Source organism: Aotus nancymaae, unplaced genomic scaffold (assembly GCF_030222135.1).
Source record: "Aotus nancymaae isolate 86718 unplaced genomic scaffold, 86718_ANA_hifiasm-v0.15.2.pri h1tg000029l, whole genome shotgun sequence".
Lineage (NCBI taxonomy): Eukaryota > Metazoa > Chordata > Mammalia > Primates > Aotidae > Aotus > Aotus nancymaae.
The window spans coordinates 43,812,165-43,828,158 of record NW_026988442.1 but is presented as its reverse complement, the minus strand read 5'-3'; the positions used below and the strand labels follow the sequence as shown (position 1 = coordinate 43,828,158).

Below are 15,994 nucleotides of genomic sequence, written 5' to 3'. Positions count from 1 at the left end.
CACCTTCGTTTTTGGCCCCACTCCCGCTGATAAGTACTGGATGTAATCTAGGGAGCACAGTAATTTGTGCATTATTCTTAGTGAAGTTCAGAATCAAGGCCCTATTGCCCTAGCAGATGGAGTCAGCTTGGAAAGTACATTTGCAAGGGAATAGGATCAATCAGTTCAACAGGTGGAAAATTCCTACTCCTAACAGCTGATCTGCTTCTAATCACTGAGGTAAGTCTGGAGTCCTGTTGACACAGCACAGACCTGCCTCAGCAGCAAATGGGAAAGCTCAAGTGTGAGGCTGGAGCAGGTACACTGAGTTCAGTTCACTTTGTGGCTTAGAAGCAACCTCCAAATATGTAAATCAAGCACCATTTCCTCGAGTGCAGAAAAATGGGCTTGTACTATGACACGTGGAAGGATTATTTCTGCAGCTAAAAACAGGCATCATTGAAAGTGAGATTAAAATCATATCCCAGAAAGGAAGCATTTTAGAGCTCTGCCCACTGGCATACCTTTGCATCTTTCCATGAATTCAGTGATATTAGCCTGTGTTGTTGTGGTCCCAAGATCAGTTAATATTTGAATATCAAAGCTGGGAGTTGTCTAAAAGTTCCTAGCTGAGAAATTTCTGTAACTCCGTGTTCAATTGGGATATGTTATGTGAGAGAAGCAAATGCAGCTAGACATTTTGGTGACAAAATGAAGAGACATATTATACATCATAATAAGCAACTTCAGTTTTTTGTTTGGGGTTTCTTTGGGTTGTATCTTGGGGTGTTTGGTCTTTGGGGAGTGCACAGGCTTTTGGGGAGCAGGCCTGCCCTGTGTCCTCTGCTACACACAATGTCATGCCAGAGGGTGAGGACTGGCACTGGATACTCCTTAAGCTAGTTCGATGTTAAGGACACATTGAAATGGAACTCCAGGTTGCATTTTGATATCTTTTGAGTGGTTTATTCACATTAGAAAAGTTTATAAATAATCAATAGAACATGGCAAGATTGCTGAGCATTCAGAGGATATTTGATAGAGACTAAAACAATGTTGAAACCAATAGCTTATTTTGCACAGTTATAATTTTCAGGCCCGACTGCTGTTTAATGTACTTGGAACCTTGTCACCTAAGGCTCTTTGTGTCCTGTAATGGTATAGTGAGTGGCAAAATCCATGTATGTCTGCATTTCTGTTTATAAAAGTATATACAAATGCCAAATGAAATGTTATACCTACTCTTCTTGCTAACTATAATTTAGTCCCGAATAACTTTCACGTTCATGGCCGGAGCTGAGAAATTGCTTATTTCTGAGAAAATGAGTTGCTAAAGCTATGACCTGTACTGTAGCTGCAGAGGGTTTCATGGATAGCACTGTAGATTCAACGTGAAAGTCCGAGGGTCTGGTGGATAGTTATGTTTTTAAAAAGAGGAGACACCGCTAGTGTGGAAGGCAAGATGCTATCTGTGACGACTCAGATCAAGATTGTCTTCTGTGTAATTCAGCATATAGCCCCCGAAATGTAGGACAAACTCAGTCTCTCATGGGAACGGTGGCCATCTTTGAAAATGCCATATAGAAATAAAGAATATTAGCTGATTTCTTTGTGTGTGTATTGTGGAGGGGGGGGGAATTAAGCACCATACAATTGTTGTGTATGCAATTATAGTACCTTGTGTGTAAGCATGCCAATATAAATATACAGATTGCTGTTCCAAGTCAGTCTCAGCCTTAAGGACACTTTTAAAGACCAAGCATGCTTATGAAACATATTTATTATGTCTTTAGCATATACGTTAAATAAATCATTGAACAGACTTTTAGATGAAAAAAAAAAACAGACTTCAATTTTATTAAGGATACACTTATTGTACATAAATATGTATATTATTTGTAACATATTAAATAATTTCATATACCTGTGTATATTTTAAGGTTAAAATAATGTGAAGTTGCATTCAGTTGAACTTTGTATACCTTGCAGTAGGAAGCACAAGTTAGACATGAGATACCCTAGTTGGTGGTCATCGGGCCTCACTAGTTGTGAGACGTAGGCTTAGCCTCTTAACCTGAATTAACCGACAGCAATTTCCTGTCAACTATACAGTCTAGGTCTAGAATTATAGTACTAATTTTATGGGATTTTTATGAGAACCAAAGAAGTTAACATGTGAGTGAGCATTGTCAACTGTAAAGCACTCCTCAGACATAGTAATTATTATAATGGAATGCTCTCCATGAACTCTGCAGTTTCCAGATGCACTCTAACTTGCCCTTATAATTCCTGTGGGGCCTTTCCGCATGTGGTCGTGTGGAAGTAAGATAATCTCATTAAAACTAAAATTTACCCTTGACTCAAAGGGTCCTGAGCCAGGGCCCGATTTTCTAAACTTTATTGCAGCCATCCATCTGCCCTGAATATCCATCCTTCATCGTTAATGCCTTCAAGTTTTGAAAGGACAGTTCAGTGGGAAATGTATTCTCTCCAGTTTGTCTCAGTTCAGGATGCTGCAAGAGAATACCCTAAGAGATCATGTCCGTTCTTATAAGGGCACTAACCGCATTCATGAGGGCTCCACTCTGATGACCTAATTACCTTCCAAAGGCCCTGCCTCCATATACCATCACATCGGGATAAGGGTTCATCTGTGAATATTGGGAGGACACAAACTTCAGTCCACAGCAGTGCTCATTGTCATTTAGACTTTAGGATTGCTGGTCGGAGTATCCTGCCCCATTGTGTATTTTGTTGTCAAAGATCTATGTGGGACAACTTTTCCATGATTCCCATGCTTAGGGTTGGTGAGTGCCAGCTTCTCCTGATAGTCATTCATTATGCTGCTATTGGTGTACAAAACATTTACATTTCAATTATATTTATTATATATGGTATTGTCTTGTGTGTAGGGGTATGTACTTGTTTGTGCGATGAGTTTCAAAGGTTTTTCACTCATTTTGATAAAGCAAGACATTTCATTATAACTCAATATAACAATTAAAAACAATTCATTGAAAATATTTTTTGAAAACTCTTGTTTTTAGTGGGATTATGTGCAAAATAAATATTCCTGACTTCCACTGTCTCTCTGAGTGTCCCCTCAACCCTGAGCCTCTGAAGCAGTTAAAGCAGGTATCACTTCCATTTTACAGATGAGTAAACTAAGACCCAAGTTTTATACCTGCTAAGCTGTGGATCTGAGATATGATCTGATTACTGGCTGGGTGCCTAGTGTGGCATCTTCTGGCAGCCTTCCTGTCCCTCTGATCTTTTAATAAATATTTTTGAAAAATTCTTTTTGATATTTGAAATGTGCTGAACATTTTCTAATAACAAAAAACACTTTCTGATTAATGCAGAACTTGAAACTATGCCTCAGTGACCATACAGTACTCCAGTTCCTGTCGCCTACCTTCTCGTCCCTATACTCGCAGCAGTTGTCCAGGGTTATTCTTCGTATTCGAATTTTTTTTTCAGGTTGCTTAAGGAATCTTGCAGATACTCGTGACAAAGAATCATAAATACTATTGTTAAACTGAATAATGAATCGAGTCCCAAATGTTCATGCTAATTAATGCTTTTGGAGTTAGAGATGAAATGAGAGTAATATCATCAAGCTGTGGATGAAAGTTATCCTCAAAGCCCCGTCATCTACAAAAGAGAACAGGGCAGGAACTGCCTTTGTGCAGGTGCAAGACCATGCTACTTTTGAGCAGTGAGCTTGAGATGTCTGGGATACAAATTGGGTTCCCTATTAACTATTAATCTTTCCTTTTTTTCTTTTACCTTCAGCCACTCACAACTGACCTTCACTACTATTACATCCTGGAGCTGTCATTTTATTGGTCTTTAATGTTTTCGCAGTTCACTGATATCAAAAGAAAGGTAAGAGCAAAGTGCTTGCAAACATGCATCTTGAATGACCCTTAGCAGGTGGGTGTAGACTCTCAAAGGCACTCACCCCTGTTCTCCTGGCAGCCCTCGGTTAGTACTACCTGCTGCATTATTACAGAAAGTTCTCTATTTTTGTTTGTGCTGTTTTATATTTTGTTTCTATTGTTTCTTCACTCTTCCACTGAAACTCAGCATTCTTTTCTCCATGTAATAATATAGCAGTGAATCCCCATAGCAGTAATTCTCTCTCAGTCTAATTCCCAAATCCCTCTGTTCTCCAAATTAAATAAAAAGTATATTTGTAGCTCCTGGGAGAGAGTAAAGTCTCAGTGTTTCAACCCTACAGAATTAATACCCCAATTGCAGGGTTATCCAGTATCAAAATATGTCTCAGAAATGCAGTGTTCCTAAGTGGACTGTGATCTGGTTTCCACCTGTCCCCTCCACTGGAATCGCTTTTGTATGAACCCCTACGTGTTAAATCCACTTACTCTGGCTTTCATCCTACCAGCTTCTGGACAGAATCGGCACTTCTGGCTCTTTACTGCTTATTTTTCCCTGACACCATATTTGAATCAATCCTTCAAAGTCATCTTGCTGTCTTTTGTCTTAATGCCCCATACTCTACGTATTTGGATGCACCAGAGTTCTGGACCTGAATTACAGGATGCCATCTCCTTGGATGATAGAGTTTATACTTCCTGACACTTCCAACCATAACCTTCATGCCATTAATTTTGAAATGTTTCTCTTCTGCCCCACGTTCTCTCTGGGTCCATACTTCCACATCTGTAGTCACAGATGATAGGACTGGTTAAATATCCCTAAATCTGAAAATCCAAAATTCTCTGAAATTTGATACTTTCTTAGTGCTAACATGGTACCCAAAGTAAATGCTCATTGGAGCATTTTGCATTTCAGACGTTTATGTTAGGGATGCAAATCTGTAAGTATAATGCAAACATTCGAGAATCCAGAGAAATCCAAAGTTCAAAACACTTCTAATCCCAAGCATTTGGGTAAGTGATACTCAACGTACATTGTGTTATTTTTGTACATTATATCATTTAGTCCTGACAATAACTCAAAGGTCCAGATTATTTTATTATTTATACTTATTTTATGAATGAGGAAGCTAAGCCTTACATACATAGTGCTCCTGACTGAAGACATGGACTTCGTCTTGTTCTTCCTCCAGTAACCATTACAACCAACAGTCATGTCACCCAAGACATTTTCCTTTGCTTTCTTTTTTGCCACTACTTGTACCTACTTCTTTAATATCACTGACACACGTAGAGTTCCCTCTCCTTTTGCCCACTCTATTAAACTGCCGTTTAAGAGACTACTGTGAACTGTGATCTGGTTTCCACCCATCCCAGATGAAAGTAGCCATTCTTGTTTATCTGCTGCCTAAGAGTTATATTTTTAAAACCTTCCAAGACAAAGCTCAAATACTTGGAGGATAAAACACACTTTTATCCTCTTAGTCCAATTGAGCTAATATAACAAAATGCCAGACTGACTGAGTAGCTTATAAAATTGATTTCTCATAGTTCTGGAAATTGAGATGTCCATGATCAGGGCACCAGCAGATTCAATATCTGGCATTGGCTCACTTTCTCATAGATGACAACCTTCTCAATGTGTCCTCACATGGTGGAAGGGGCAAGGCAGCTCTATGAGACCTTCTTTATAAGGGCACGAATCCCATTCACAGGGGCTTCTGCCAAAAGGCCCCATGTCCTAATACTATCACTTTGGGGGTTAGAGTTTCAATATATATATTTGAGGGGGACACAAGCATTTAGTCTGCAGCAAGCAAGATACATTCATCTTTGCACCCCAGTGACTATCAGTGTAGCTGCTCATGGTGAGGATCAGTAAGTTGAGGGTAATTGAGTAAGCAAAATCAGTTCCTTTACATTATGATGGACCACAATACTGCAGTGTATCATTTCTTGGTTAGATTAGTCATCTGCTAAGTTGCAATCTGGTATCCAAGTGGCAGCTGAAAAGCATTTAGGAGTCTATGGGCCTACTGCCTGAGCCCCCCTTACCCACATATGCTCCTTCCACCATCCTACAGCAGTGGCTTACTTGGCTGGCAAAAAGCTGTCTTTTCTGAATCGTATGGCTACAAGGCCCTTAATATGGTATAAACCAACTGATTCTCAGAAGAAATAGATGGTCCCTATCAAGGTGAGCTTGGGCATAGCAGATGACTCTTTGACACCCATAATTTGTGATTCCCTTACTCATTGTACCCAATACTCTGGGTTGGTTACTGAAATCATTCAAAGACTCTTTAGTGATGGCATGCTGAGTGAGTCTCTTCTGTCCTACATGAGGGTGCCTTCTTTGCTCATGCAGTGTCAACACATGTAGACTGATTATTTTCTATGTGCCAGATACTGTGCAAGGCTCATATTGTATTTTATTTTCTTTTGTTGAGGAGACCTTTTATCTAGGTAGTCACATAAAATACTTATATAACAAAGAGAGAGCTAGAACATTCTTCCTTTTTTTTTAACTTGGAAAAATTGATGCACAGAGTGAGTTTATATAGGCTTCTCAAGGCCATGCAATGTAGGAATGAATTAGAGGCGAGGCTTACCAAGCAGAGCCCTTTGATTCACACTTAGATTAGACATGTACACAATCCTTGCCTTGCCATGCTCCTGACATTACAGGTAGTAAGCCTTCCACAGCTCTTTGCCATTTTATTGGTTCTTCTCTTGCTTAGTGACAACTAGAGGTGCCATCCAGAGTCAAAAAACAGGAATAGCTGTCCTTGGCTTCCTGAAGCCTAGTCTCCTAGTAAGACATCGCTATACCAGAAGTTACCAAGTCCCTCCACTAGCTTGAGCTTTCTCATCACAAGTGGAACGTGGCTTTTCAGTGAGCCAGTAGGGCTCAGGAAGTCTTTATTGCTGTATTAGTTTGTTCTCTCACTGCTGTAAAGAAATACCTGTGGCTGAGGATGGTGGCTCACGCCTATAATCCCAGCACATTGGGAGGCTGAGGTAGGTGGGTTGATTGCTAGAGTTCATGAGTTCAAGACCAGCCTGGGCAACATGGCAAAACCCTATCTCTACAAAAAATACAAAATTTAGCCAGGTGTGGTGTTGTGTACCAAGTGAGCCAAGATAGCACCACTGCACTCCAGCCTGGGTCATAGAACCAGACCTTGTCTCAAAGAAAACAAAATAGTTGAGACTGGGTAATTTGTAAAGAAAAAAGGTTTAATTGGCTCATGGTTCCACAGGCTGTGCAGGAAGCATGATGCTGGGATCTACTTGGTTTCTGGGGAGGCCACAGGAAACTTATAATCATGGCAGAAGGTGAAGGAGAGGCATGGCATGTCTTATGTGGTGGAGCAGAAGCAAAAGAGAGAGAGAGGTGCCACACACCTTTGAACAATTAGATCTCATGAGAACTCACTATCATGATGATGGCACCAGTGGGGGATGGTGTTAAACCTGAGAAACCACACCCAGGATCCAGTCACCTCTCACCAGGCCCATTCATATTTGGGGATTACATTTCAACGTGAGATTTGGGAAGGGACACAGATCCAAATCAATTGCTTTAAGCCAAATGACCGTTATCTCAATAATTTTCATAGGTGAATTATTCTGGGGGATCAAAGTGTGTCATTTTGTATTACTTTAACATATAGAGCATCAGCGAAAAACACCTGTAAAAGGGATAATTTTATAGTAAGGTCTGTGGAATTGATCCTAGGCCTGTATATATTGTCAGTGTTTAGAAATCAATTGTATATTTTTTCCTAGTCAACACCTACAGCTTGTTTTAGATAGCTGTCACCTCTGCCTTCTGCTGGTCAGATTACATTTGTGCATTCCTGATACAGCTGGTTTATTCTTGTATCTTGCACAAAATGGGAATTTGGCCACTACCAGACATGCTTATTCCTTGGCACAGGTTTTAATTAGGAAGGCCTTTTCCTCTGCTGCCATCTCTAATTAGGGAGCCACAGTGCTTGCTTTTCCCCTTCGCATCTTGCTGAATGGCCCCATGGGTCCTTGGCAGTTCTGTCCTCATTAAACTCCTACTTGGAGGACCTGCTGTTCTGGCCATCAGTGAGGATTTATGGCATGTTCTGTCTGCCAGATGCACTCTCCACCTTCTGTATTGGAACTATTAACTGAACCTTCTGAAAACAGCCTGCTTCCTTATTATGGAATAGGGATGTTTGAAGACACTCATTGGCAATACAGTATAGAAATCAACTTCGGAAGACTGTTCATGAGATTGTTAATAGAAGGGTTATCAGAATGTTTCTTTGGCTCCCATATTAGATGTCAATGAGTGTCAATGGCCATTTTCAAACAGGTACCAGGATTTATAAACACTGGATCTGACTGCATGCCTCAAACTTTTAGAATCAGTACTTTAAATAGGTTTATGAATCACTTATTTTGATTTTTAATGGGTTCACGAATCTTTCTAAAATGGCTTTTGTATCCATAAATTCTTCTTTTTGGCCTCTTTTTTTTTAAAAATCGCTCTATTTCCACATAGAATCTGAAGTTTAAAAATGAGGTGAGAACTTGTCATCTTCATGGTGACAGAGCACATTGCCTCTCCTTTCATCATTTCCAGAGTTGGGACTTACTTGGTCAGTGATGAGAAATTTTATTGATCTTTAGATGAAAAATAAAAGATGTTTAAAACATCTTTTATTTCCCAAGGCTTAATTTTTGTTAAAATTTTTGTCCTTTAGCACCTGTTCCCAATGAACATTTCTCCTGCCATCTAAAATTTCCAAAGGAAGCTAGTAAATATTTTTGTGTTGGAGCTCGGAACAGCTTGCTTATGTCTAAACCCTATGTCCCTTTTAACTAAGCTGCTGTTTGGCTTGAAGGCCTGGGCCCTTGGCCAATGAGTTCTGCTTGTGTTCGGAGTCCTTCTCAGGAAAGCATCCCTGGCAGAGTTCCAGGGCCCAGCTGGGGAAATCAACTTGTTGCTCTTTTGGTCTTGAACCCGAGAGAAACACTACATCTTATAAAAGATTGCTGACAGAGAGGTATGATTTAGTCTAGTAAGAAACTTATTGATGAGCTTGCGTTAGCTGTCTGCTGACTTTCAGAGAAGAACTAGATCCCCATTAGTATGAGTGCTTTAGATGCCTTTGGGGGCCGTGTTATGCTCCAGATCTTGCCTTTTTCAGTTAGTTTTAGGGGAAAGGAAAATGCATGTTTTAATCTTCTTACGAAGCAGCAGCATGGAATAGAATTAAATAAAATAATGTACATAGAACTATGTAGTACGGTGCTTGACAAATAGAGCAGTACCTGGCACATAATGACCCAGTGAGGACAGTCAGAAAGCACCTGCCATTAACAACATTGATTTATAAAGGAAAAGGTATTTTAACATAAAAGAAAGGGAGAAAGGACATCTTGTAATAAAGGACCGTCCTTTAAATTTATCATTAAGTCCTTATTTTTCTCATTTTGTCCTAGAGAGGGGAAAACATTGTGAGAGGTGCAGTGTGGCTTAGATGTTAAAAGCATGGGCTCTGGAGTTTGTCTGCCTGCCCAGCCCCACTCCTAATTCGATGTGACCTTGAGCAAGTTACTTTACCTTTCTGTGCGTTGGTTTCCTGATCCGAAGAATGGAGTTCACGTAACCTACCTCATGGGCGTGTTGTAAGTGTAAATAAGTAATACATGTACTTAGAACAGTGTCTGGCACATCATAAATGCTCCATAAATGTAGCCTTTCTTTGTAGTCATGGCACCTGCCAGATACTGCCAGCTCTTCACTCTCAGGCACACCCAGGATTGTGCGTTTCAGCCAGCCTCCCCATTTTGTGATTGGGTGGGGCCATATGACTGGTGGGCTGTGAGCGACATTGATTTGAGCCACTTCTGGGCTGGAGTATTTAGTTGCCAGCATGAGACTCTCTAGAGCTCCCATATCTAGCACAGTGATTAGCAACACTGGAGATGGGGACTGCTCCGTCAGGCTGGGTCCCTTAGTGCCTCAGGCAAGCAGAGTCCCCTGGCCTCCAACTCATGATAACATTTAATGAGTAAGAAATAAGCCTTCGTTTTAAGCCACTGAGGCTTTAAGGACTTTGTAATGGCTGCATATCCTAGCTTATCCTCACTGGTGCAGATGTTAATAATAATATGGCTAGTTAGCATTTCCTAGGACAATGTTTGGAAATAATTTATCTAAATCAGTACTTTTCAAAATGTGGCCTTTGAATCCCTGACAATCCCTGAGACTGTTTCAGGAGACCTGCAAGGGCAAAACTTTTTATAATAGTACTAAGATGTCATTTGCCTTTCTCACAGTGTTGAAATTTTCACTGAGAATGCAAAAGTAATCATGGGCAAAATTGCTGGTGGTGGCACCAAACTACTGCTAATAGTAGCCATTATATCCTTCGCTGCCACACTCTTGCAGAAAGAAAAAACTGTCAGTTTCACCTAAGAATTCTCTTGATGAAGCAGTAAAAACTATAGTTGTCCCTCAGTATCCATGGGGAATTGGTTCCAGGACCCTCCCCGCCAACTCCCTGCTTCCCCCCAAGGATACCAAAATTCATGGATGCTTGATTCTTTTATATAAAATGGTGTAGCATTTGGCCAATTGCAGTGGCTCACACCTGTAATCCCAGCCCTTTGGGAGGCTGAGGTGGGCAGATTGCTTGAGCCCAGGAATTTAAGACCAGCCTGCCGACATAGTGAGACCCTATCTCAAAATAAAATAAAATAAAAATAATTAAAAATAAAATGGCATATTTGTGTACAACCTATGCATGTCCTTCCATATACTTTAAATCATCTCTAGATTACATAATACCTAATGCCATGTAAATGCAATGTTAATAGTTACACTGTATTTCTTAGGGAATAATGACAAGAAAAAAGTTAATACATTCTATACATATTCACAATTATCCATTTTTCTTATTCAGACACAACCATCTATTTGTGTGTGTGTGTATATATATCTCATATCATATATATCATATATATATCATATATGATATATATATATATGTATCATCCATTTTTTTTTAAGTTTTCAATTTATGGTTGGTTGAATCCATGAATGCAGAACCCATGGACAATGGAGAGCCAACAGTATTAATTGTATTAAATCTCTCTTCTTGAGTATATATTGAAAAAGAATATTTTATATGATGAAATTGGTATGCAGTGGTGTCTGTCTTAAGAAAAATGCAATTCTTTGTATTTGGAGTTGATCTGTTTTTCATAGAACCCCATTTTTACTTGAAAGAATAACAAACTGTGGTTATTCCAACTTGTGTATTTGGCAGACATTGTCAGGAAAATGCACAAAATAAGCTTATCAAGTTGTTTCAAAGAAAGCAACTGAGGCTGGGCACGGTGGCTCACGCCTGTAATCCCAGCACTTTGAGAGGTCAAGGTGGGCGGATCATGAGGTCAGGAGATCAAGACCATCCTGGTCAACATGGTGAAACCCTGTCTCTACTAAAAAAATACAAAAATTAACCAGGCCTGGCAGCACACACCTGTAGACCCAGCTACTCAGGAGGCTGAGGCAGGAGAATTGCTTAAACCCGGGAGGTAGAGGCTGCAGTGAGCTGAGATGGCACCACTGCACTCCAGCCCGGGTGACAGAGCAAGACTCCATCTCAGAAAAAAAGCAACTGACATTATTTGTTGTCAGTGATAAACTCAAGCTTTCAAGCAAAAATGAGATTTTCAGAAAGCTTAAATGTACCAACAGGAGCTTGACAGCATCTCAATCCTTGACTTTTCTGATGAGATTGGTAGTGATATTAACAAATGTGATTTTCAAAAATATTTAAAAACTCACTACTCCGTGAACCAGTATTTTCCACATAACTGATGCATGATGTTATAAAATCATGCATGAGTGAAAGATCCATTCAGAGAGCAAAACAGACCAATGGATTTTAATGTAACAGAATATAAAAATTTTATTGTTATGGTTTTAGATTCCATATTACAACCAGTTTTTAAGACTATCTGACTTGACAAATTTTAGTACAGTGCCAAAGAAAAATATCCATAACTATTAAGTACTTAGTTACTTCTTCCTTTTCTAGCTGTATATCTTTGTGACACTGGGTTTTTACCATATACTTCCACCAAAACAACATCTGTCAACAGATTAAATGTATACACAGTTATGAGAATACAACTATCTTGTAATAAGCCAGACATTAAAGAGATTTGCAATAATGTAAACAAAGCCACTCTTCTTGCCAATTTTTTTTGAAAACGTAATTTTTAGTAAAAATTTGTTAATATGTAATGGAGTTTGTTTAAAACAAATTAATGTGTTTTAAATATTTTTTAAAATTTCTCAGTTTTAACAGTGGGTATGGTAAATACTGATAAATATAGCCTCATAAACAAATACTATTTGATGTTCTCAATAATTTTAAGACTATGAAGGGGTCTTGAGACCAAAAGGCATGAGAACTGTAGGTCTGGATTATTAAGTCTTTCCTAAGAATGTGACTCCCAGACCAGGTGCTGTGGCTCATGCCTGTAATCTCAGCACTTTGGGAGGACGAGGCAGGCGGATCACTTGAGGTCAGGAGTTCGAGACCAGCCTGACCAACATGGTGAAACCCCATCTCTACTAAAAACATGAAAAATTAGCTGGGTGTGGTGGTGCTCACCTGTAACCCCAGCTACTCAGGAGGCTGAGACAGGAGAATTGCTTGAACCTGAGAGGCAGAGGTTGCAGTGAGCTGAGATTGGGCCACTGGACTCCAACCTGGGAAAGAAAGCCAGACTCCGTCTCAAAAAAAAACAAAGATCACTCCCAGGTAGTACCTCACATTGTATCAGCATGTCCTTTCTTTGCTTGAAAAGCTAAAATCATACTAGATGACATTGGATCACCCTGACAGGGATGGGGAGTGACGCAGACTCCTCTCCCTGTAACCTGTCTGCTGCTACCTGTAGACACAGTCAGGAGGGCCTCTTAACTTCTCTTTTACAAAGGTGCGAAGTTGCTCTTTCATGCAGACTCTCATGACTGGAATCGCAATATTCTGCCCTTGTAGTTCAGGTTTCCTCTGAGGCAGATATTCCCAAGTCTTAGGCCTGTGTCCTGTTTCTCTCTTACTGTAGTGTCTTCAGCATATGAGCAGGAAAAAAGAGCAGCTCATTTTAAAAAGCTACCGTTTGTGATCAAAGCATTGCAACCCAGCACTGTGTACAGACTGGTGGAGGAACAATAGAACTATTGTCTGGAAAAGAAGTGTTTCATGGGGCAGTTTTTATGGGATTTTTATTCAAAGGCTGCCTTCAGTAGTAGCTTATGCTGGCAATCAACCATCCAAGTGCCCTGTCAAAGTTAGACATCTTTAGATCTCATGGTCCGATGACCAGCCACTGGTCAGCCCTGGTTCTCACAGACTCAGCCACGTACTGCAATTCTGGGTGCAGGAGGGTGATGACCAGGAGCATGTTCTTCCAGTGTGCTGCAGAGGGCCACAGCATTGCTGCATTCCAGAGATCCACGCGGTGCTCTGGTCTCGGGCTCTGGGCTCATAAGTCTGTGGCCTCAGGAGTCCCACTTACTTCTCAGGAGGTCTTGCTGGCCCTTGGGAGGTGGGGACATGCACTTTCTTCTGGGAAGTTTCTCTCAAGTCAATTCTAGGGGCCTCAGGAAAACACCGCTTTGGCTGCTTATACCTCTGTCACTCTCCCTGAGGTCATGAACTCCTTCAGTTTTCTTCCCCATAAATATAAACAAACCCATTCATCTGTCCTTCCCTTAGGCCTCTTGAGAAGAGGCACCGCTTCTACCAAAGGCCCACCCTTGCACCTTTGTTCTTGACCCCCATCTTTTCCTGTCTTCCAAGAATAGACCTTATTCTATTTGTTAGTCTCTTACTTATATGTGTTTTCCAAAGTGTCCCCTCTTTCCTGCCTCCTTCCTCAAAGTCGTTTTCCTCCTCCCACGTCCGTTTCTGAGAAGCAACCTGCTATGGTAGTTAGATCCCTAAGCTCTGGAGTCACACAGAGCTGGATTCAGAACTGTCTTAGCCCATCCTCACTGTGGGACTAGGGAAAAATATGTGGCATCCCTGTGCCTCAGTTTCTATATAAAATGAGTTTCAAAGTCATACTTGGTTTATGGGGTTGTTGTTAAGAGTAAATGTCAGCATCAGACCGAAGAGCCTTTGGCACTTGGGAATTAGGCAAATCAGGGTAGGTAGGCATTCACCAGATCGTCAAAGTGGGCTGGGGCCAGGAACCAAAAGAGGAGAAAACACAAGTGTCCCAGCCAGGAAACAACAACAAACCTGCATGGCCAGAAGTCTGCATAGAGACCAGAAGCAGCTTCCAGGAAATTCTGCAGCTAGAATTGTGTGTTTGTGAGGGGTCGGGGGTGGGAGCTCAGGTAGCTGAAGAAAGAGGAGTTAGAATGTGGAGGATAAGGCTGAGGATGATGAGAAGAGTTCCCCAAACCCTTCCTGACAATTTACAGTGCCATCCCTACCTGGTTGACCTGAAGGAGACTTTTTCCATCTTCTATCTAAAGCACAAAATTGAGTCCCAGGTTACCCATTGTCAGTTTGGGCCTAAAGGCCTTCGTAGTAAATGGACAATGGCTTTTGAGTTCTGGGATGTTTCTGATTTTACTTGAACACAATCTGCCCCCTACTGATCATTCTGGATGTTTTCAGCCCAAATGGGTTTATTTGATATCATAAAGGGTTACCATTGTCTTTGTTCCAGGGATTACTGAAAAAATAAAAACGGAGAGTTAATTCTGCTAACCCTTCATCACTTAAAATTGTTAGATTATGTTTTAAATGTCTCAGAAGTGACCTTTCCCCATTAAAAACTGTGCAAACTCGTGTGACTGAGCAAAGGGTAATTTAAACAGAGCCCAGAAGGTGTGTATAGACCTTCAGCTCCAGGCACCTGTGATTTAGCAAGGTTCTTAGTGATAGAGAGCTTCTGAGGACCTAAAGTTCAGTAAATAAAAAAGACATGTATAATTCAGAAAACTATCTACATCATTTGAAAGCAGAGTGCATTTGGAGAGTATACTTTCGTTGGGGAGAGGAAGGAAGGCATGAAGGAGGACTTGGGGCATTGCAAATAAAGCTCCATGCTCTGGCCAGGCCCATCGAAAGCTAATCAAGGGCACTATCTTACTGTTTTCTATTGTGCAAATAAAATTTTATTGTATCCTTTTCCATGGTGATAAAATCAATTAAAAATTAAATATTAACTAAATAATTCACAGTAGACAAGATTATGAGTTCTGGATCTTGAAATAAGGCCATAAATGTTGCACAGGAGAAAGGTTGGGTAAACACTACTTATACAATGGTTATTTCATTTATATATGTTTCTAGAAGCCAAAAAGTAATGGCACATCTAGCAGTAGAGAAAATAATACTGTAGCCAGACAAGCTTGTGAAGTCTCCTTGCTTTTCAGATTGTTTTAAAGTTGTGGTTATACTTGATCATGAGAATTTTGATGGCAGTACCTGCCAGAACTCTTTCTTTATAGTTTATCTGAATTTTGAGAGTAATATTTAATGGGTTACATCAGGACAGCTATGAAAATTAAATCTCTTACACATTTTTTGGTCTGACAAAAATGTGGTGAAGTTGGTCATGAGCCTGTGCAATTGCCACATCTGAGATAATATGACTCTTTCAATATGACACTTTCCCATAATATGTCCTTTGATGTGACTCTAAGACAGGTCATAACGCTTTTCTGTAAAGGGCCAGGTAATAAATATTTTAAATTTGTGGGACATGTAATTTCTGTTGCAACTTCTCAACACTGCCACTCTAGAGAGAAAACTGCCATAGACAATAAGTAAACAAATGGGTATGGCTGTGTTTCAATAAAACTTTATTTACAAACCCAAATGTGGCCATCTGGCCCTTTGCCTATCTTTACTATAAAGTAGAACAACCTGATGTGCATATTTGATGAAGCAACGGGGATGTCAGATTTGAGAATGGCTAGGAGAGATATTTAAATCATATCAGTATATATTTTTAAAACATTTTGATAGTAACCATAGTAAATTTAACATTTTTAAACCAATTAATTTCTTGGCACTTGGTGT

General features: G+C 40.2%; 1 protein-coding gene across 2 annotated transcripts in view; it reads left to right on the top strand.

Moving 5' to 3' along the window:
• The window catches only part of CERS6 (ceramide synthase 6), a 328,855-nt gene that overhangs the window by 249,620 nt on the left and 63,241 nt on the right, over positions 1–15,994 (top strand). For both annotated transcript variants that reach the window (XM_012440541.2, XM_012440540.2), the window contains exon 6: positions 3,775–3,867. In XM_012440541.2, the coding sequence (XP_012295964.1) occupies positions 3,775–3,867 (93 nt within the window). The remainder of the gene's footprint in view (positions 1–3,774; positions 3,868–15,994) is intronic.